Here is a 21988-nt window from a genome sequence, read left to right as displayed (position 1 = left end):
TCGCTTCCAAGATGTCGATGGAAAAATCAGGCAAGCTTTGCCGTTTCGACGCGTAACGAAAAGCTGATAGGGCCATTATTCTTTGGTTTCGTGACCAGTCACCTTTACTCTTATATCACGACTAAACACGAAACGAGAATGCAAAGTCTTATCATAGTCTTGACTTCTGCCACACCGTGATAAATCATCGTCCCGAAGCGAATTTCGATCGGCACGTGCCACCGGCTGCGAAGGATTTATGCGAGTGTGCGTGTCGCTTAACGCGAGACATATTCGGTCAATCGTAGAAAAAAAAAAAAAAAGGGAAAGAGAAATGGCCTTAAATCAAAAGAGGAACGACTGTTCGCCGGCAATTGACCGCGTCGACGTAACGCACAGACCATAAATCGAGCGAATTGGCACTGTCAAAGGGAAAAAGTTTCGCTTTCGAGGCCACGTTCCTTTTAAAATTGAGCCAAGACGTCCGCTTTGCGGAGAGATACAAAGATCTATGGCCTATCGAGAAAAAGCTAACTCGTGTGATCTCGATGCTTTGTCTTTTTTGCTTTAAAAATGTTTCGTCGTTGCGTAAATTTCGCGTTGATTCGAAGAATAAGGAAGCGGATCCGGCGAAATGTTTTCAAACGAAGAAGGAATTACGTAAAAATATAGTTTCAGCTAGAGCGAAACTGCATCGACCCCTTGTTTCATTCGTTCGTTTGTCCGTTCTCGCCCGCGTGTGTCTCCTGAAAGGAAAAAGGGGGAAAGAAAACAAAATGTGTGAGTTTATCAAACGAGTGCGATGAAACTCGCACGAGAGCCAACGAATAAAACCATCCATGTTCGAGCTTCGAGATTTTATTTTAATCTCCCCAATGTGTGTGTAGCAAGACACTGTAACAGTATTTATAATAATTAACACGCTCGCGCGTCGCCGCCGCGACAACAAAGATTGCGGTGTAATATTCGATTCTTTCCCATTTTTTTTCTCTTTTTTTTTTCCATTTTATAATTCAGTCTGAGATTCGATTATTGCTATTTTCGTCATTTTTTCTCCTGTGTTTTCATTCAATTCAACAAACATATTTCACTGTATTTGTTTCCTCTGTTTTACGATTTTTTTTTTCCTTTATTTCATTCGTTAAGATTTTTTATTTTTTCCCGTCACCTCTTCCGCCATCCATCTCCAGGTATCTTCGTCCTGTCGATCATTACGCGCGCGTTGAACGAAATTTTGAGAGGGATTCTCAATTTTCTTGCTGCGTTTCAGAAGAGACGGCAACGATTCTTTTTTTTTTTTTTTTCTTTTAAATATATAGATTACCGTGAGAGTTTACGTGTGTTACATGTGTGGTATGTAATGTACTTCTTCTTTCTTCTTCTTCTTCCTCGTGTGACCATGTGTATATAATACGTATATACATACATAGTTTGTTACAAGGCACAGGTAGCTTACACACTTGTCATTCGCTGAGCATCTCTCTCTCTCTCTCTCTCTCTCTCTCTCTCTCTCTTTCTCTCTTGCCGATACATGCTTGTCTTTTTCGCGTCTGTTTCGCTTCACTCTCTCGCAAACTCGCTTCGCACGCATGCCTCGTTCATGCAGTATTGCTTTTCTGTCATTCATCCAACAGAGACTACAGTAACTCTGTTTCCTCTTTACGCTTTTATCTTTCTTCTTATCGGTTATTTTACTTAATTTATTTCTTTTTTCTGCGGAACGACACTGGGGACGATCGGAGCACGATCCGAATTCTCGTTGAACCTCGTGAATAGATCTCGCAAATATAGAAACAGCGATGGCGAATTTCGATTTCTCGCTCGTCTACTTTCCGTTTTTCTTCGACGCCGATAGCGGAGCTGGACATCCCACAAATTACCACTGGCAGGAGGACGAGATCGCGTGACGATCTTTAACGATCGTGCTCGATTACATCGGGCCGTGTCGCTTCGTCGATTCGACGTGATTGCACATTGTACAATTTGCAACGCGCGGTGCGTCGGAAAGTTAGAATCGAGGAGGGTGGTCAAAACTAAATTCCGATCGGCCGGCTCGATCCGTCTATTCTACGCTTGACTCGTCAAATTGAATCGTTCGACGCAATTAAACCTCGTGCAGCTAATGATCGATGGTTCGTGCTCATCGTTGAATCGCACGCGTCGTAGGTGACGAAATTGCGAAGTGGCGATAAGTGCGCAACTCGCGACGCATCGAACATTAAGCAACCACGCGAAAAATCCTGGATGCTCCGGCGTTCTCTTAACCCGGCCATTTCCGGTCCATCGAACGATTTCGAGTTGATAAATTTCGGTTGAAGCGGCACGCCAGTATCGCTACTCGGAGCGTGTAACGTTCAATAAGCCACGCCAAGTTCGTTTCTGATTTCGCAAAATCACCGCGATTGCGCTAAAATAGCTACGTTATCACGGTTACGACAAGAACAGATAATCGAACGTCAAAGTTACGTAATTCTTTGTTTTGCGCCCGATGTACGTAAGTTGCCGATACGAACGGGATAGATCGGTTGTTTCCATGCGGGAGAAAATCGTAATAAATAAATAAGAGAAACGCTGTTTGCACGGGTGAACGTTCGCGAACTGCTGTCGCTCTATCGACTCCGTTCGTCCGTTGTCCTGGCAGCTTTTATCCCCGATCACATCCGACACGTGTCAGCCAGAGAATCGACATTCTATTAACTGTTCCAGCGATGTATACTTTTCTCAGAGGCCGCTATTTTTACGCGGTATGTTGGAAAATCATTCGCTCGGCTGCCGGCGTAAAACTGCCGGCAGCAATGTCCTTGATCGCTTGCCCCACTAAATAAGGAGAATCATCTTTTTCATTGGTTGCTGACCGTGACCTGGTGCACAGAAACGAACGGTTCATGAATCACACTTTGCGAGAGTGACTGCGCTCCTCCTCGTTTCGTCTACAGATTGCTTACGCGTGTACTCGCCATCATCCATCCGATTAACCAACCAGACCGACCGTTTTAGAATTTTCCAAATATTTGAAATTTAAATATGTAATTTTTGTAAAAGTTCGTGCGAAACTTCCATCTACGAATTTCACTGATAATTTAAATGTAAATTCGAGATATATTAAAACGTTGACGATGCACCTACCGTCCCCGGGTCGCCGATCAAGCAAGGATCGATCCTCTAATTTAAAATCGAATCGGCATACAGTTTTTCCTCCTCTTTCTCTTTCGTCTCGTCATTGCCCCGCGGTTCCATCGTTCGCTAAACACGCAACGCGTCGCGCACCCGGCACTTCCCACGAGACCAAAAATTATACACACGGTATGCGATCATATATGTATGTATATCTATATACATGCGTATCGTAAAGTGTGCGCAAACATACGCAATAAGGACTGTCGGCATGGGCCTGGTTACGCTCGGTTCGAGCTTCTTCGTAAAAGGGCGAACGTTCGAATGGGTCTAATCGATGCGTCTCTCGAATCGATCACTCAAGAGGCGTGCGTATCGTTCGTCGCGCGAGGAATTCAAAGAATTGATCGTATAGGCTGAAGTTACTGTAACACCGATAATAATTATTTATTGAAAATTAAAGTAACAAAGTATTAGAAACTCTGAAGCGGTATGCTTTGTCCGTATTATAAAATATTGCCTCCTTCGTCCAGGTATTCTTCCGTCTACCCTCGGACTTTGTCCTTTATATCGTAGTTGAATCGTGACTCTTCTCACTCTCTCCCGCTCTCTCGCTCTCGATCGCTTTCTCTCCCTCTCTGTTTCTCGTGAACGCACACTCACTCTTATATTGCTCCATATGTACCCTCGCCGCGAAAAAGTATTCTCGTCGTTGTTCGATGATCGGCCGCTGACGTTTCGTTCGAAGGATGGAAACGACGGGCCGCGATGATTCGATAAAAAGGTTCGATCGCTCGTCGAGGGATGATTGTCCCTTGATTGAAAACGTCCTCGGTTCGCTGGAGCGTACGCGGAGAGAAGTTTCGGCCAGGGGTGCACACGCTCGTCCCCATATGGCACGCGATGCCTTTCTAATCTTCGAGCGACGGTTTCGAATCGGCCCGGATGCGTCACGCGGGATCATTAAGGGTTGCCTATTGCTGTTAGAGCAAACGATAAGGGGCTGAAACTCGACCGAATTGAACGCCGATCGTACAAAAAGACGCGCTCGAGATTACCTCGTTAGCGGAGAGCTCGTTAAATCGCCATTTAATAAAATCGCACGTGTCGAACTAGGAGAATCAAAAGACGTTAGAAATCTCGGAAAATCACGTCGCCTTGGCCAACCAGCAATTACGTTTCTCGCTGGATTTTATGCCGCGAAACGTTCGAACTCTGTGTTAATTTAGCGCGCGAGTAAACCGCGGCAAACCGTTTCGCGCGCCGGCAAACGTCTGCAAATGTGCCTGCATTCCCGAAAGACACGCCGCTCGCAGGTCCGGCTTTGTACGATCTATAGAAGAAGATTCAAGAACGAGCGTATAATCCACTGTATGAGAATAATAAACTGCAGTAGAGCACCCGTACCGACGCGGAAGTAATCCGATAATCCCATTAGACGGGTTTCCATAAAATCGTTAACCGACATCCAGGCCGCGTAAACGTGTCCTGTTTCTGACTGTGACGTTGCTTTTCCCCTGGATTCCCTCGACAGCCAGCTCATCTTTATCCCGTAGTTTTGCTCGCCATTTCCTTTCCTCTTCCTTTTCTTCCTCTCTCGACCGACTAATTTCGTTCTCCCGTCCCACCCGTCGGTTTTTTTTTCCACCGTAATTAAACTTTTTTGTTCGCAGACAGTGGGGCACGTTGGCGCGTCAAAGCGGTCGACCTCGAAAATGAACGCGTAAGAAAATTATACCGTTCGTTTACTCTCGTTATCCACGCTTTAAATTCGATCGCTTTTCGAATCGTTCCCCTCGATCGGTCAAGTCAAATTAATTCGCGATGCTCCGTTGGAAATTTCAATGGAAAAGACGACGACGACGACGACGATGATTCCGGACGAATCGAAAAACGCGGAGAGTAAGCGCGAAGTCGAAATCTTGTCGAAAGCGAACTCTGGCGATGGTACACACGAGCGCTCACAGCCGCTTGCCCGCGTACGCGCGTTCAGGGGGATGGGAAAGGGAGCAGTTTGTGCAAGCAATTTTCTGTTTCTCATTACCGACTGCATTAGCGGAATATTCGCGTACGATATTAGGACCCAATGTAAATTAACCGGATTAAATGCATCGGCCGATTGCATCAATCTCATTAAGCGGAGCGCGTGTTTGACGAGAGGCCGGGTGGCGCGAACCTAGGCGGTCGGTCAGTAACGATGTTTGAGGATGCTCTGATAATTATCAAATCCCTCGGCGTTGTTTGTGTCGGGCAAATCGAAAATAATAACAAACTTCTAACTATCATTCGCGAATACGTCCCTCCTACCCGCGGATAAACGCCACCATCTATCGCTATCGATTCGACGATTTGCCGAATCTCCGACCTTTTCGTTTTCTTATCGAAGGTCCGCGGTTTTGTCCTAACAGCGAATTCGTGTGATTCTGATTGATCGTTGAATGGGTGACGTGCGGCAGGATCCGGCAACCCGTTCGCTGGGTCCGAGACTCGTAAAATTTCGATCGTCGAGGTTCTCCGCTAAGGCTCCGCGCCTCGAATCGTCACGATATTTCGCCGCCGAGAGTAACATTTGACTTTCAGCACGATAACCGTAGTTGAAGTATTCGCGTGGAACGGAAGTAGTCTATAAACTCGAGCTGTCGAAAATTCGGATATTTATGCGGACCCGGTAGCCGAGCGATTCGAGTAACCGACGCTTCGTTAGATTAGTAGAAATCCTTGCCGCGCCCCTGCTCACTTCTCTCTCTCTCTCTCTCTCTCTTTTTGAGACTCGTTCTTATCGATTTGAAACATCTTTTACGCACGCTCCAGACAGAATTGGCATTCGAGACTGTTCGCAAGAAGTGCACGCGCGACAGACGCGAGATGGGTGATCGAAAAACGTGCTCGGGGAAAGAAAAAGGTTGTTTTGTTCGCGCTTCGACCGCGGGGCACCTCTGATTGCTGTCACAATGAGCTTATTACCCCTATGAAGCTAGAGTAATCCTTAATCGCTATGTTTTTCACCTTAAGGTTATGCTAAATACGTTGCATCTTCTTAGGTACAGTACGGCATCTAAGGTGCTAATCGTTAAAAGTCCTAAACCACTAAGTATTCTACTCGTCTGGTGAGCAAACGAACAAAAACGTGTAAAATAGAGCGAACGAAACAGAAAAAAGAAAAGAAAAAAAAAGAAAAACGCCTCGTGGCTCGCTAATCCGCGATTTTCTGTGCGCAACGACGGTAAGTAACTTGTCAGGAAGGTACTTGCCGAGAAGCCTAACGAAAGTCGATCGATCTTTCTCTCGCGAGAACCCTGAAAAGGAGAGCGTCTTTCACTCGATTAAATGAACGCCTCTGAGAGAAGGAGCCTTTGATCCACCGCATTTTTCCGCATGTCGCGCGGGCATTTTTTCCACGCTTCGATATTTTCTTCCCGACGAAAAAGCACGTCGACAGCCCTCTTTTTCCTCTATATAGTTACGTACTACTCTGTTCATATCTAAAAGAACGTTTTTTCGTACGACGCCGAGCCTTTGCGACGCAACCTGTACGATATTCCGAAATACCTATGTTTCGTCTCGAGATCAGGGGAGTGGAGGATCTCTCGACGAGGTGCAACTGAACGAAAAATGCCGATAAAAAATGAGACATGCATTTAGAATAGCCGAGTCCGCGTGGCCACAGATATATTTACAGACGCGAAATTTTCAGGGATCAGAGGCTCGTCCTCGTCCGCGTCGCAAAAATGAGCACGAAGAAAAATTTAACGGCGTGAAAACTACGTGTACCGCGATTGGAAAAGTGGTAAAATAGCGATTGGCTTTTCTTATGTTTCATTCTCTTTCTCTATTCACCTTCTTTCTTTCTTATCTTTTTTTTTTTGCTTCTTTTTTAACTTTTTTCTCGCTTTGTTTTATGTCAGTTTTCTATTGTTGCGTACTCTTCTATCGTGCCTCATTGCTCGTATTTCCCTTTTCGTTTCCTCTCGTCACTCGGTTCGGGTTAATTATTACAAAGATGCTTGTACAATAATATAATATAGACTCTATATTAGTTACAATAATATCGTAGCGTCCTACCTCGCGATCGATCGGTCCGTATCCACTTGCGTCTCCCTTTTCTCTCCGTTTTCGGTCGCTGTCGCGAAAATCCGTTTGGACAAACCAATATAATAGAAGATCTCTGGCATAACGCGATGGTACAGTTTTCTCGTGAAACGCAACATCTCTTGTCTACACGATCGAGCCGTTGCGTGACTTTATTGCTTATTGCTTACGTTAACGCGGGCGCTGTCGGGCTCTTGGAAAAATTCCTTCGTCTCCAGACTTTTAAATAAACCCGGCCGTTCCTCGAAATCCTTCCGGCATACCGGAAATGATATCGTTTGCGATGTTTACGCGCGATCGAGAATCGCGAACGCGGACCAATTCGATGATCGCGCACGATATTCCGATTCTTTCGACATTTGTCATGGTAAATTTCATTTCGATTCGCAAGATCAACGTCATAGCTCTCGGAGTTTCCAGTTCTTTAATAAAATATCCCATCGATTCCTTTTTTTTCCCCTCGGCGCGATAAGGGTCGAACAAGTGGCCAATTTGTCTCACGCTATATTCCACGTTTCACCTTCTCGATCTCCGTTTGCATCGATAAACTACCGCGGGAATATCCGCCTTGGAACTTTTACCACCAGGAATTTTTCCACGAGACCCATCGACGCTCGACAAAGAAAAATAAACATCACCAAGATCGTAACGAGAAAGAATCAGTGTCGCCAGAAAAGAACGAATAATCCGGAGCAAACGCACGAATGAGAGGGGAACGTTCCCGATTGCGAGTCGGTATAACGGACCGGAAAATCCATCACAGTTACAATTTTACACTTTACACGTTTGGCCGTTTGTCTACCGATATTTTCCCCTCTCGAGAATGATCCTTCGTATTGTTCGGAAAGCTTAACGAATCCTCGTTCGAAGTAAACCTAATTTTCGCGTAGTAACCCGATCTCTGTTCGTAATTAACGAGAAAAGAAAGTGGCATTTATAGAAATCGATTAACGTTCGAAACATTAAAACGTAGCGTGTTCGAGGAACGCTGATATTCTGCAAGTGGCGATCAAATAAATTTTACGGCGCTTTGAAATTGCCTATCGTTGTTCACCGCCCCGATGCGATGGAAGTTAATTGAATCGTCGAAATAGTGATGTTCTCGAAATACCAGAAATATTTGGATTAAATTTATCATCGGGCACGACGTTTCTGTTTAGCCATGCAGAATACATTGCGATCGTTGAAGTTATACGCAAATAGTTTCGGGTTAATACGCAATTGATACGATAAATTATTAGCGGGCAGGATATAGATTATTTCGGTGCAAGATGATTTATTATTCAAAGATTTTTCACAAAAATAAAATTTCGGCTGGGCGGACCCTGATTCTTTCCTCGTGTCTCTCGTTCCTCTCCGCTTTTTAGCCCATTGGCGCATCAAATAATCCTACTACACGATAGATTGTATTGCGTTAATTACTTCATTAACACCTTTTAACACTGTTTGCTACGCGCGTGTATCGGTGTCAATCACGTTTCACTCTTCGCGATCATTCTAACAGATCGAACGTTTTACTCGGCGAATAATATTCGGTGCGATAATAAATTCGTAGCATCGATCATTGTGTCCGGCTCTCTAAACATCGTGGACGAGCGACGCGTGCTTTTTTTTTTTTGTTTTGTATCGTACAATAGAAAAATAACGCAGTTAACTCGGAAGCTTTGAAATATGTTTTTCCCCTTCGGTCGGTTATTAATACAGCTAGCGGCTATTACAGCTATTATATAATAGTTACGCTATACATTCAGCTATAACACGGCTAATAGCCCTTTGTAGCTATTATATAACAGCTACAATGCAATCAACCTTTAATACATCTACTAATATTTCGTGTGGTAATTGAATTCTGCCGCGAGCTTTCTCGATTGGCCCAAAATCTGTTAACGGATGCGGAATCTTCCGTGCCGTTCGAACATTGTACTTCTCGGTGAAATTAAACTTCAAAATGGTACGTCTTTGTTTTTATCGTATAATTTAATCTATAGCGCTCAAATTGTTCTAAAAAACGATGCGTTGCTACGATCGAAAAGTCGACGGCGCTTTAGTAACAACGATCCACGATGTTTCGAGATACAGGTGCACTCCTGTTTTCTTCGTGCCGGCTTCTATTCTTCGAACTGGTAATACAAAATACACGGTACACCCACTTACAGTACTCTGTAGGGTCGTGGAAAGAAAGGAGCAGCCGGTGTGAAAAATATTTGCCGAGTAACCTGTTCCCCTTCACGCCTTATTAAAGCTATTCTCTATGTAGTTTCTACCTTAAATGATAACGACCTCTGCCGGTCGATCGTCTTACTAACTAAAACGTGATGTTGCTTTCTTCTCTCTTCGGTATCGTTGCGGGCCGGCAATCGATCCCGTTCTCATCGCTCGTCACCTTTCGCTAAAGAATCCGATCGATCGTGCGCCGTGATCTCGCTCGTGATATGGTCTAACCATAAAAACTTGTGTAATTACTTTGTTATCTTTACCCGATTTTTAATTAGCTAGTGCCTACGAGCTACATCGGTAAAAAACCTACTGGCCAGGGGAAATTCGCGTTCGATCTTCACGACCCCTCACCCTCACTCTCCTTACATCGTTCCTCTCGAAGGAACAAGCGGCTCCCTTTCCCGTCGTTGAGAAAAAAATTTCCTTCGAAAAGTAATACCCTTTCCTTGCTTCTTTCCTTCCTTCCTTCCTTCCTTCCTTCCTTCCTTCCTTCCTTCCTTCCTTCCTTCCTTCCTCTTTCCCTTCCGTCACTAAACCGTTCATCTTGATCGGATCCGTCTCCTTCCCAAACGATGTTCCGCCCTCTTTTCTTGTCTACTTGATTTTCCTTCTGGTCTGGAGGAGCACCTCTCATACGGAAGAAATCAGAGTTTTGCCTCTTGTCTCTTTATTATAGGCGACTTTATTTTTCGTTCCTCGAGATCGAATCGAATCAGGGACCGGCACTCTTAGCTAGGACGAACCTCGATATCCTTCCTCGTCTCTCGTTGCGCGAAAAAATTTTGATGGTCGTGCGAGCACGAATTTCTCCCGACGAATCAGAGAGGCTAGCAAGAGCTACGGACACGAGCGTTCGAAGCCAAAGTATCGATTGTGCCATTTTCTCTTTCAGTTTCTTCTTTCTCGTTGGCCCGGACGCTCGACCGATCTTGTTCGGTGATTCGCGCCAAAGGCGATTATATATAATATATATATATATATATGTATATTATATATGTATAATATATAATATATATATATTTTCTTTTTATACACGTGTACCACCTCGTTTCGTCACCCACACGGTGTCCAGTAACGCAGATTACAAACGTTGAGTTTTAACGGTCGCGAGATCGTCGTCCGTTCGATTAGAATCACCTGTATATCGCGACGACCGCCGCCAGGCTGACGATCATCAGGTACGTCGATCGAGTAACAAAGCCCCTGTTCTCTTCCATGCACTGACCTGCAAGCACAAAATCATGTTTGTTCTTAGGCTGGATCGGACTAAGGTAAGGATTAAGTAAACATCGATGGGCTAAAGCGACGCCGCCGCTTAATTCGACGTTTATCAACGAGATGCCACGGTACATTTGTCAGGCAAAGTCGTCTACGTGTCGCAGTAAATTATGCATGGCTGTCGCGCACCATCTGGCTATTAGAATGCGCTGGATGACAATCGCTGACGCGACGATTTTGATTGGACGTTGCAGTCTGTCGCGCTGTCAAACTGCATTCCGTGCCGCGTAAGAAAATTCGCATCTCACGCCACTTCTTCTCCCATGGACAGCTGCGATAACTTTCCTCGAAGACGCGTCGAATCTCGCATCGATACAACGTAACCTTGATGTTTCTCCCGAAGGTACGAAATAAGGATACCACCGTTTCGAAACTTCGCGAAGTATTTGGGAAGCAAATCGGTAGGTCTTTCAATAAGCTTGGCGAAGTCTGAGGTGAAAAGGCGTAGCAAACAAAGCAACGACGGGGTAACGAAACTGAAGGATCCTCCGTCGAGTGACAAGATAACGGTTCAAGTTCCGAGGATGCTTCAACCTGAAGCACGCAGATGAGCGCTACACAATCTGATAACGTCAAACAAATAAGGGAACGATGCCGTAAGCAAGAACGACGTAAAGCGACTTCGCGTCCGTATTTTTCATTAATGAAGCTTCCGAATGATCGTATCTTTCGGAAGATTAATTGTTAAATAGCAACGATGTTGAGTTATATAAACGCGAAAAATTGCGAAAGCATAGAAAATAGCATCTTACGGTGTCAAAGAACCAAGTCCTAGGAAAAGATAGAATCTAGAGAAGAACGAGTGCCACGAAAGTGGCCTAATTTCTTTGACAATGCTCTTCCGTTGGGGGGGGGGGGAGGGGAGGAGAGGAGCAGCCTCTAAATCTCGAGACAAAGTGCTCGAACGAAGGAAGATTCGCGGAGCGGCGGTAGTTGCGGAACAAAACTGTTAGGTTCATTGCAGCGGAGACGCGTCCTCGGCAAGGCAGAACGGAGACCTTAAGGATCCTCAAGAGTGAAGTGCCGAAGGAAAGGAGGAGGTACTCACCGGTACTGGTAGCATTGAAGGCCAACATAGGTGGGGGCGGCGGAATTCCCCTCTGGCAGGCGACCTCGCTGGCAGTCAAACTGACAACTCCGCCGCTCTCTTTGTACATGAAGCACAATCTTCGACTGTTTCTGTACGGCTGGGGCCTGTTGTTCTCGCTGGACCAGCTCGTGCCAGGTGCCAGTTGGGTGGCGATCACGAATTGGGTGCCCTCCGCGTCGAACCACCTACCGTGGCAGGAGTACGCTGCGAAAGAGAAGGCAAAGGCTTCTTTATCCCTGCCGCTCTAACGGAACGAACTTGCAGAATAATGGTGGGAGGTATTTCGAGTCGCTCGTTAACCGTCGAGTGCCATTATCCTTTAAACAAACTCCGACAACTTTGGAAGTTGAACGTCGACGAATAGAGAAGCTACGGATAGTAAAGCTGAAAGATCTTGCTACAATAACTGCACGGACGAATCTATACGCGAGTCGTATTATCGATGCAATTTTAATTATCAGCGAGCTCAGCGACCCCGCTCAGATCGGTGGTACTTTCCAACGAAATTTAAATAACGTTTTATTGCCAAGCCGTGAAAACAGAAATGATCGAATTTCTGTCAAATTGAAATTTTCACTCACCGATCGCGTTGTCTTCGACGCAGTCCGTCTGAAATTCCATTCTGTCCGCGGTAGAACATCCTATGGTTATGGTAGTAACCTCGGAGCTGCATCTAGAGATATCTTCTTCTCTCTTCTCCCTTTTCTCGAAAGATCCGTTGCTAGGATTCAGCTGCTCGACGTTTCTCCTCGTCCTCGCCAGCAGGTTCGACGTCATCTCTCTGCCTGACCTCTTTTTTGGCAGGTTAGCGGTGTCCGGGTAATCGCCGAAATAATCACCCTGAATCTCGAGCATGCTCGAGCCATCCGTATCGTCGAAATCGGTTGCCCAGAATTGCCTGATTCGTGCGAAATCGTCTGCGTCTACCCGGAAGTCCTCCATCTTTGGGCTTCTTCTTGATCTATTGCTCGTTCGCTGGATACTAATAGCTGAACGTTTGGCAAGATCGTGCGTTCTTCTGAGTTTCGACCTCGACACGCTTTCGGTCGATCGCTGGTCCTCCGATCTTCTCATCTTGGATCTAGTGTGGTCGCGCAGCAGGTCCTCGATATCCAAAGTTCGCTTGGACGACACCTCCTCGAGGCTGTGATCGCGATGGTTTCTGTTGTTGCGATTCGATCTGGCGCGCCTGCCCATTCGCTCATGGACGAGGTATTCGTTGTTCGCCCTTCGTTTCTCCACGTCGAAGTCGAGCTTCCGGCCGCGTCGATCTTCCTGGGTTCGTTCCTGGGCGTGCCGAACTTTTTCTCTGTCACGCCTGACGCCCTCCTGGTGTTGGTTCCTCCGGCTTTCACGGATGTTCCGTTGGTTCCGGTTCACCCCCGTCACCGTAAATTTGCCCAAGTACGGGCACGTACGTGGCTCCGGGGAACTGGCTGAAATTTTCAGAAAATCGTTCCGTGAGAAACGAGAAAATTCTTTTCCAGAATCCTTGCGGCTGTTCCATTAGAATACCGTTTATTTTCGTCCGTTCCCACCACAGTCCCTAGGCACGTCTTTGCGATCGATTCTACCGACACGTTATGAGAGCGAGACGTTTCGAAAGTTCTTAAAAAGTATCGAGTGAAAAGAATTTTACGCATTAGCAGTTGAGTGTACTTTGTAATTTTCTATAGAAGAAATGGGAAATATCGACGAAAAGGAGGTGGGGGAGGGGATACTTTGTCGAAATGCCAAACGTGTTCCGAATCGATTAGGACCTTTTCCTAACGCCGCCGACCCGGCATCTCGATAAACCAGCTGTCTATAAACTTTCTCTGCAAGATCCCCTAAGCAGAGAGACACCGGCAAAGTTACCGAGAAACATCGCAACCGGAGATCAGCTGAATTACAAATTACCTGGTTCACGTACACCGAAAGCAATCAACAAGAAACTTTCGATGGGGGTCTATCGATCTTCCCTAACGACGCCTTCTTGCCGAAAGATCGATCGGATCGGCCAACTGCGAAACACCTCCAAAACACACTGATTCGGGTCAGAATTCGAGGCGACCCTTCTTGCATCGATCGATTAACCTCTCGAAATATCCAGTCGTCGACAAGAAAGATGACAAAGAGTAAGTCGTCGGATAGATAGGACGGAACACGCTATTATACAGAGTGGCAAAAATCGCGAAGCGAGCAAGAGGAGCGCATTATGGCTTTAATGGAAGCTCGTTAGATAGCGAGAAGGAGAAAGAAAGGAATTGCAGGGATTCGTCTAGGAGACGAAGAAGGAACGCTATAACGAGAGAGCGTAAATCGGCCATAGGCAGGCACAATGCGAACTCTAACGAGACAAATCTGACGTCGCACCCTCAGGCTAGTCCCTCTCCCTCCGCTTGGCAACAACCCCTTCCCGCAGCACTCGCTGTCTTGCCGAAGATTCGCGACAGAATCCCGGCTTTTCTGTTTTCTTCCGTTGTTTCGGGGCCACCGCCACTCGCCGGGGTATTATTTTCCGGCTTAATGAGGCGGCTCGAGGTAGGCAAGAATCCAAGATGCTAAACAAACATCGCAGACCCGACGTGGCGAAATATTTGCTAAACTTTCGGCCGTGCGGCCTGAACAACTGTTTGCCGGCAGCCATCGATTTTTTGCCTTTCAAATTTCACCTCGATCATTTCGAGAAAACTTTGACCCGCTATCTTCTGTTTGCCAATGTAAAGGATTTCCCTCCTATCAACGATAAGATTTCAATGTTACCCGGGCGTTGGAGTGGCTTTCGTCACCTTAGACGAATACCGGTGTCTTATCTTTATAGTTGCACGTTTTATATTCTCTTCTAAGCCTTCGGCTGTATTCTACGAATCAGTTTTATTTCGCTGACGATATACATAGCTGTGTACGAAAGCATGCGAACATTTATCGCAGACAATTTCTACGAGTATATTACGTATGCTATACGAAAGTTTTTGAAATTTCATTGGCATCGTAACGACACATTTTCGATCTGAAAATGTGTTATCCAAGTTATAATTTTTTTCACTGCAAATGTGCTTTTAGTGTAACGTTGAGGTTTATTAATTGTCGAAGTGATATTTTAAACTAAACTTACACAACTAACGTATCCGCTAGCTTCTACGTAGATTTCGAAATTTGTTTCAAACTTTATCAACGTAATCATGATAGCCGGGTTTCGTTACCGCGCTAATGAAATTTCAAAACGTTTCGTACAACACGTACGATATATTTACGAAATGCTTCTTCTACAAGCGCTGGAATACTTTCACGAGCCAGTATATACCAAGTATGAAATTATAGCAAATCCAAGCGGGAAGGAAGTCATAATTCGGGACATTTTCCTCACCCTAAAGTTCTTTCCTTTCGATACGATCGAGAAATCGCTTTCGATGCTCGTTTGGGAAAAGCCAGTCACAAAAATCTCGTTATTTTCATGGTTAATTAGACATGTATTACATCGGGTCAAAGGCGATTCCAGCAAAGGAGGCTTGATTTTTCCGACTCGTTAGGCGATTCCCTCTACGAAGGTCCTGGCCAAAGGGATGGGCCAAGGGTGGGATCCCCGTGAGGTCACCCTTCGAGTCTCTTTCTTTCTCTACCTTTCCCTTTTTGTATTTCGATCGGGAGAACAAATCGACGTGAACTTCGACGATCGTTAATTACGTTCGTCGAGCGAAACTTTTGACAATGTATTGTGGAATTGCTGCCGGGCCACGAATTTCAATGGCAAAGTAGCAAAGTTCTATGAGTGGTTACCCCTGTAACTTTTCACTTTTCGTTTAATTCCAACGTGCTTCGTTACGTCCATGTCATAAAATACCGTACTTGATATAATCGAAATTTATTAAGGATTTCATATACAACAGAAAATTAACAATACCGCTGGATTTCCCGTGTAATTTAACGAATCAGATTTTATTCTCACGCTTTAATCACGTTCCGCAGGCATTTCGTATACGATTTACTTCTCCGCTCCGTTTGTGTCATTTGGCGCGTCCTAATTTCGTTATAACCATTCGTACGAATTCTACATACAGGGAAAACTATGGCGCGTATCGGCTGGACGTTGTATCGTGGATCGATATTAAAAAATTCCAACAGCTTCTTTCGACCGTTCCTTCGAGCAATCGGCAAAAGTTGGCCAAACAATTAAATTTAATTGACGGGTGGTCGACTGCCGTGAATCGCGTGTCGCTCTCTCGACAAAAAGAGGAAACGGAAATGGACGCGTTATCATGGCCGCGGATCAAGGACGGCTCCTCGACACGGCACTTCCAACTTTTTAATTAATCAATCGACCGACGCCCGTGAACGACTTTCTTTGTCGGCCGGCCGAAACGAAATGGCCGACCGCGGATCTGATCGATCAGGAAAATTTGCCGCGCGCGACCTCCACAGTATGCGCACGTACACCACATACGCAATCTCGTTGCTCTTTTCTGTTCAAACCGTCGAAAATTTAATTACATGATATTGGCTTTCCACGAGGATACTTTCTGTGACAATGTCCAAAGCGTGGAAAAACGCGGAATGAAATTTCGCCAACCGCGGTCCGGCCGCAATTTGTGTCGGCGAAGCAATAACCGCAACGGAGCTTTCAAAAAGTCGCAACATTGACAATACACGTATACATAGATTTTTTTGTTCGCGTTGCCTCTTGGCGAGCCATAGACGCGAGAGAGGCAACAATACGTTATACGATACTTAGAGCGGTAGCCCGAAATAAATCGCGTTAAAGAGCAAACACATTATTTACCGCAACGCCGGAAAGGGACGATAAATATCCAGGTTTCTCTCCTTCGAAAGCCCCAGGGAATAAATCAGCCGAGGCGTAGGTACATTTAACAATCGTCAGCTTGCGCAACCGTATAGCTCTTCCGGAAAGAAATCTACGGGGTTGGCCATGGCGAGAAGGGAGCGGCCCGCGGGCGAGAAAGGACACGATAGAATGGCATGCCAATTATCTTTCGCGCGAGTCGCAGTCGAGACGCTTTCTTTGTTTCGTTCGGCCGGAAATGACGCCTCGATTCTCGCCAGAGCGATAAATTTCCAGCGGAAATAACTTTTGGCAGTGAAAGAGGGCGTGGACTGCCGCTGCCCTCGTCGAAACAGGGAGGACGCTTCGCGCTCTCGGAAAACCGGAGGAAACATCACCGGCTTTCCAAAGATATTTTTCGCTATACTCGAGCAAACTTCTCCACCGTTTTCCATCGCATTTTCTTGAAAATACGTAAAAATACGTAAAAACACGTAAAAATACGTATACATGCATACAATCGTCCGTGTTAACTTTGGAAACATGTCTTGCTTCGTTTCTATCATCTATCGCGTTACTGCGATGGACCGACGGCGCTCTCGAACGTATTTGTTCCTGTGAAAACATTGTTCTGTTCATCTTCTATTTGACTAGCAATATTGTTTAAACATTCGCGTATGGAAAATGGAATATTGCTTCCTTTATGGCTCGCTTTATAGCTATCCTCGTTATACAACTTGTATAATGTCTATCTCGTACGATTCCTTTCGAACATGTTATTTTACAACTAAGCGAAAAGTCATATCGAAGTAAACGAATCCACTTCCGTGTATAAAATCCCGAAAAAGAAAAATAGATTTTTTTAATAAAACTCGGATATTTATCCTCGCTACTACAGACAGATTGATATATTTTAAACGACCAAAGTACGAGGTATAGGATATTTGGCGCGCGTTCCGTAACATATCCATCGACGAAAAGGGAATGATCGGTGATCGGTAAAATAGGATTCAAAAGATAGGAGGATCGCTCATAAAGTAAAGGGGCAACAGGTCCAGAATGTATTCGAGAAAATCCGAAAACTGTTTCGTACGGAATAAAAACATTTGAAAAATATGTACGGGCTAGCAACAAAAATATTTTATTATCGGCGAAAGCACACGCGTTCGCTATATATTTATATTCGCTGTGTAAAACGTTTCCTTTCCTGCTCCGTGTAAATTCTCCCTTCTAGTCTCTGCCCATTGCCCTTGGTCGACCCCGTTTGCTACACGAACTTCCTGTTTTCCCCGGTCACGAAGATGCAACGTTTGGAAATGGGTTCGCTCGTCGGCGGAATTGGATTTTAATTCGCATTAACTTCCCACCGTGGACTCCGGATTGATTTTCTCCTCTTTGATTTCGCTCGAACGAGTACGACCAATATTTTCGCTTAGTCCCGCTCTTCCACGTCAAACTTCTTTATACTCTCTCGCTCTCTCCCCTTCCTGCTCCCTCTCTCTCTCTCTCTCTCCCTCCTCTTTTTCCTCCCTTGTGCCTCCTTTTCTTCTTGCTTTTCTTTTTTACGTAAGCAACTGCGAGGAAGACCGAGGGTACGCCCGGTAATTTCTCTCTCCGATAAAAGAAAAGCTTTGTCATCCGCTCTTATTTTCCGAGTTAATGGATTGTTGCGCGACACGATAATGGAGAATATTTCGCTGCAGACGAACGTCATATAATATTATAATTTTTTTTTAACGAACATCGATCTTCCCCCGTTTCTGCTCTGTGTCTTTACGTTGATCAACGCTCGTGATCAACGCGGATAAATCGCGACAAACGCAGCCGCGTAATGAAAACGAAATGACTGGACGACGAGCGACGAAATGCCGTATATTTAACAAAGGCATTTTTGCAGAATGGCGCGTCGCTACAGATCGCAATTGGAACTTTCCATCCGTACACCTGTCCAGCAAAATAATTGCCAGTTGTTCGCTCGAAAGTCGTTATATTCGCTTTGCACAATTGTACTGCCTATCCTCGATGTTTTCTTCGGTTCGAACGACACGTTGCGTTGGTTCGGCGGTAAAATAAGAGCGGTCGAACCGACGCGGCAACAAAATTCGCCAACTGGGAAAACAATCGCGTTCTACCGTCGTTTCGTAAATCAAAGGCACCGAGAAACGGTCTAGCAATTTTCTGCTAGCTGGATTCGGGGATGCATTATAGGGAATAAAATACACATCTCTTCGGCGGTAAACACGCGTGACAAGCGATGTAATTAAAGCTGAGTGCAGCGCTAAACGACATCGAGCTTGCACGGCTTGATTATTATTGCCCGGCCAACATTTCGACCCGATTCTGTCAAATATAGCTGCCTACGTAATTTTGTATCGCGAATATTAAACCATTAGGTGTAATGACCGATGCGAACCGCGATGCCGCGAAATTCATCGGACCAATCGTCGCCCGATCAATATCCGTTCTCGCTGGATCCGGCGTGCACAGCGGATCCACCGGCTTTCAAACTTTCAAATGGATTTTCCGGGAATAATGAATTTTATTATCGAGCCTCCGTTTCATCCAACAGCCTATATAATCTGTCCGGTTCTCTATCTCTGCAACTGGACAACGTAAATTTATTTAATTAGCAGTTAAAAGTCTATTCGTGAATTATCGTTGATTTACGCTTTCCGTTATTTTCTCATTAGCTAAATTACCAATTTTCCAATGCGTCTCGTTGTCCTTCGTCGAAAGGTTTTATCGTTTCGCTAACCCTCCTCTCCCTTTCCTTGTCGGCAATCTTCTATTTGCCTCGAGATTCGCAAATTTTTCAACATCCAGTCGAAACTCTGTAGCTACGAGCGCGTTTGAAATTGCTTGAAATTGCTTGAAATTGTTTGAAAAAACCGGCGAAAGGGCGAAGCAGGTTCGCATCACTAACCTCGATACACCTCGATAGACTGTGTCGAGCGACGACAAGACGCGGCAGAAAATTAAAGGAGCAAGAGCCGGGGGATAACACGACGAGTTGCGGTTAACGTTCCAAACGGTACTCCGTTGCCTGTACATCGGCGGTTGAAACGCCGACAGAGAAGCCAAGCAGACGGAGGATCTGTTGGAACGGAGAAAGAGCGAGACAGACGGAGGAAAACAGTGGAAGCATGGGATAGCTTTGAGCGGAAGCAAGGGGGACATACTGAAGGAGCAAGGATCCGAAGAAGAGGCTGAAGCCGCAGAGTCAGGTGACCCGTGTCAAGTTCAAAGACGCGAATCCTAACCCTAGCAACGTTTACTCCGAGCTCTTGAAAGGAGGCCTTTAAGAGCCACGATGTTATAAGGTGGCCCATGGTCGATCCACCGTGAAAACGCAGCTACCCTTTGACGCAGAAATTATTTCTTCGCCGCTTCAATCCTCGTTTACCTTTCCCTTTCATCTGCCTTCGGAGCCGTCATCCGAAATCTCGCGTCGAACCAAGAAAACACCGCTTGGAATAGGGAAACGAACTGGTAAATGTTTAAACTACTGCACGACTAGATGGATCATATTTATGAAACGAATTAGTCATGTGGCCCAAAGCCTTCGTACGAGGACAACCGGATCCTCTGAAAAGAAATCGAGTTTACGAGCGGTTGAAGTCGAAAGAAATTCCACGCTAAACCCGTTGGCCAGTTACCCGAGTTACCTAGCAGCGAGCTTCGTGATACCGAGCAACGTTCGTTTCCGAGCGAAAAGTGTTTCCGAGATTGCACACGGTTTCTTCCTCGGAATCTAAATATCTGCGCACGCGAGAGGCATTCGCAGGGTTGGTTTACGTATGTCAGGAACACTTTGCACTTTGTTGCAGAAAATGGTTTTCGCGTCGATTCGATGTCCGTGACTCGGGCGAATACTTCAGGACAGCGACACGACGACCGACGAGCGCGTGCTCGGGGCGTTTCTAACCCGGCCGAAACAGATTTCCCCGCCCGATTACAACATCGCTGTTGGCAGAGCTCTCACGGCCGACGTCGAGCATCGATTCTAAATTAATTTCAATTACATTCCGCATAACCCAACCACGATCATTCGCATCTCGACGTCTATCTGCTCCAATTGAAATTTATAGGCAAGTTTCGGCAAACGACCGGACGCGTTTTCCATCCTTTCGCAAAACCTTGGCACCGCCGTGTAACTCGTACATTTCCTTTCTTTCGTACGTACGTATCTTGCGTGTAAGTTACGATTCATCGATGTTTTGGATCGACCATAGTACGAGAAACGTTTCAATTTCAACGCCGATACATTTTCGCTGGTTTGTATATTGACACGTACTACTTGCTTTCAGCAGTTGCCTTGGCAACGTTCAGGCTCAAAATCTAACAACTGTTCTACAAATCACGCACGCGAGACAGCAGAATCATCGCTACGTTTTCTCAGAAAGATTTATCGACGATTATCCTGCTAATACAATTGATTTCTATCGTAGCAACGCGAGACACTTGCTCCCTATCAAGACCGGTTTTAATTAATTCAAGTGTGAAAAACGACCGTCAACTGCGTTAATTCCGGCGACACGTATCAGAATCGTGATTTTCCTGTGTTTGTCGCGTCTCTCCTATTTCAAGAATCGCATTGCAAAACCTGCGATTTCCCCGGAACTCATCTTCCCCGGAACTCATCAAGATAGAGCATTCTGTACTTATCGCAGATACTAGTCAACGATGACTGGTCGAAAAACGCTGCTGCACATGTTAGCTGACGCGCGTTGTATCGCGAAACTTTTAAAACACGAACGAAATTGCGTATCTACTTCATCTATCTGGCTCTTCGGTCGATTGGTTTTTAACAAATAACGAGTCTTCGCGGATGGTCGCGCGAGCATCGTCGATTCTTCGTTTTATCAATCGAGCGGCCATCTGGACAGCGGCTGTAGAACGTCGTCTAGTTGCGTAACTCCATCGCATCGAGGAACGTGGATAATAATCGAAGAGCAACAATCGGCACAAAGAGAGGGAGCCGGACACGTCAACGGATATCAAAACGGCGAGCAATTCGCAGCAACGATCGGACGATGGAAATTCAATTTTCCAACTAGCTGGAGTCGTCAATATGTAGATACGTATTTTCGGACAGGTTCGCGAACAGGTTCGACGTTTAACAACGTCCGATGAGCGTTGAAATTTCATGGACACTTTGTTCCGTGGTATTTTTTCGTCGTTCAGCACCGAAGAGCTGACAGAATAAATCGTGGTAATTACGAAGCTAGAAAATTAATCGTCACGATTTTCGCGAACCATCGTGGCGCATCTTTACACTCTTGTTTTTTCAAAAACTTGTTCTATCTTCAAACGCGTTATTCGTGCTACGAGATTACAGCAAACTGAATATCGTTACGTTTATTTCTTTGCTCCTGTATCAAAGCATCGGATTCGTCGGTCTCTGTCGTTGCTTTCTTTACAGAAACTACCATGCGCGTCTCTATCGCGATTTGCTTGTGTTT

At 45.5% G+C, this 21988-nt stretch overlaps 1 protein-coding gene across 2 annotated transcripts in view; it reads right to left on the bottom strand.

Moving 5' to 3' along the window:
* Positions 1 to 821: 821 nt before the first annotated feature.
* LOC117161352 (uncharacterized) overlaps positions 822 to 21988 on the bottom strand; it is a 257777-nt gene continuing 236610 nt past the window's right edge. For both annotated transcript variants that reach the window (XM_033342808.2, XM_076626278.1), the window contains exons 10-12: positions 12349 to 13203; positions 11726 to 11971; positions 822 to 10624 (exon numbers count right to left, since the gene is read on the bottom strand). In XM_033342808.2, coding sequence (XP_033198699.1) covers positions 10533 to 10624; positions 11726 to 11971; positions 12349 to 13203 — 1193 coding nt within the window. In that variant the 3' untranslated portion in view covers positions 822 to 10532. The remainder of the gene's footprint in view (positions 10625 to 11725; positions 11972 to 12348; positions 13204 to 21988) is intronic.

This window comes from Bombus vancouverensis, chromosome 18 (assembly GCF_051014615.1).
Source record: "Bombus vancouverensis nearcticus chromosome 18, iyBomVanc1_principal, whole genome shotgun sequence".
NCBI classification, from domain to species: Eukaryota; Metazoa; Arthropoda; class Insecta; order Hymenoptera; family Apidae; genus Bombus; species Bombus vancouverensis.
This window is presented reverse-complemented; position numbering and strand designations above follow the sequence as displayed.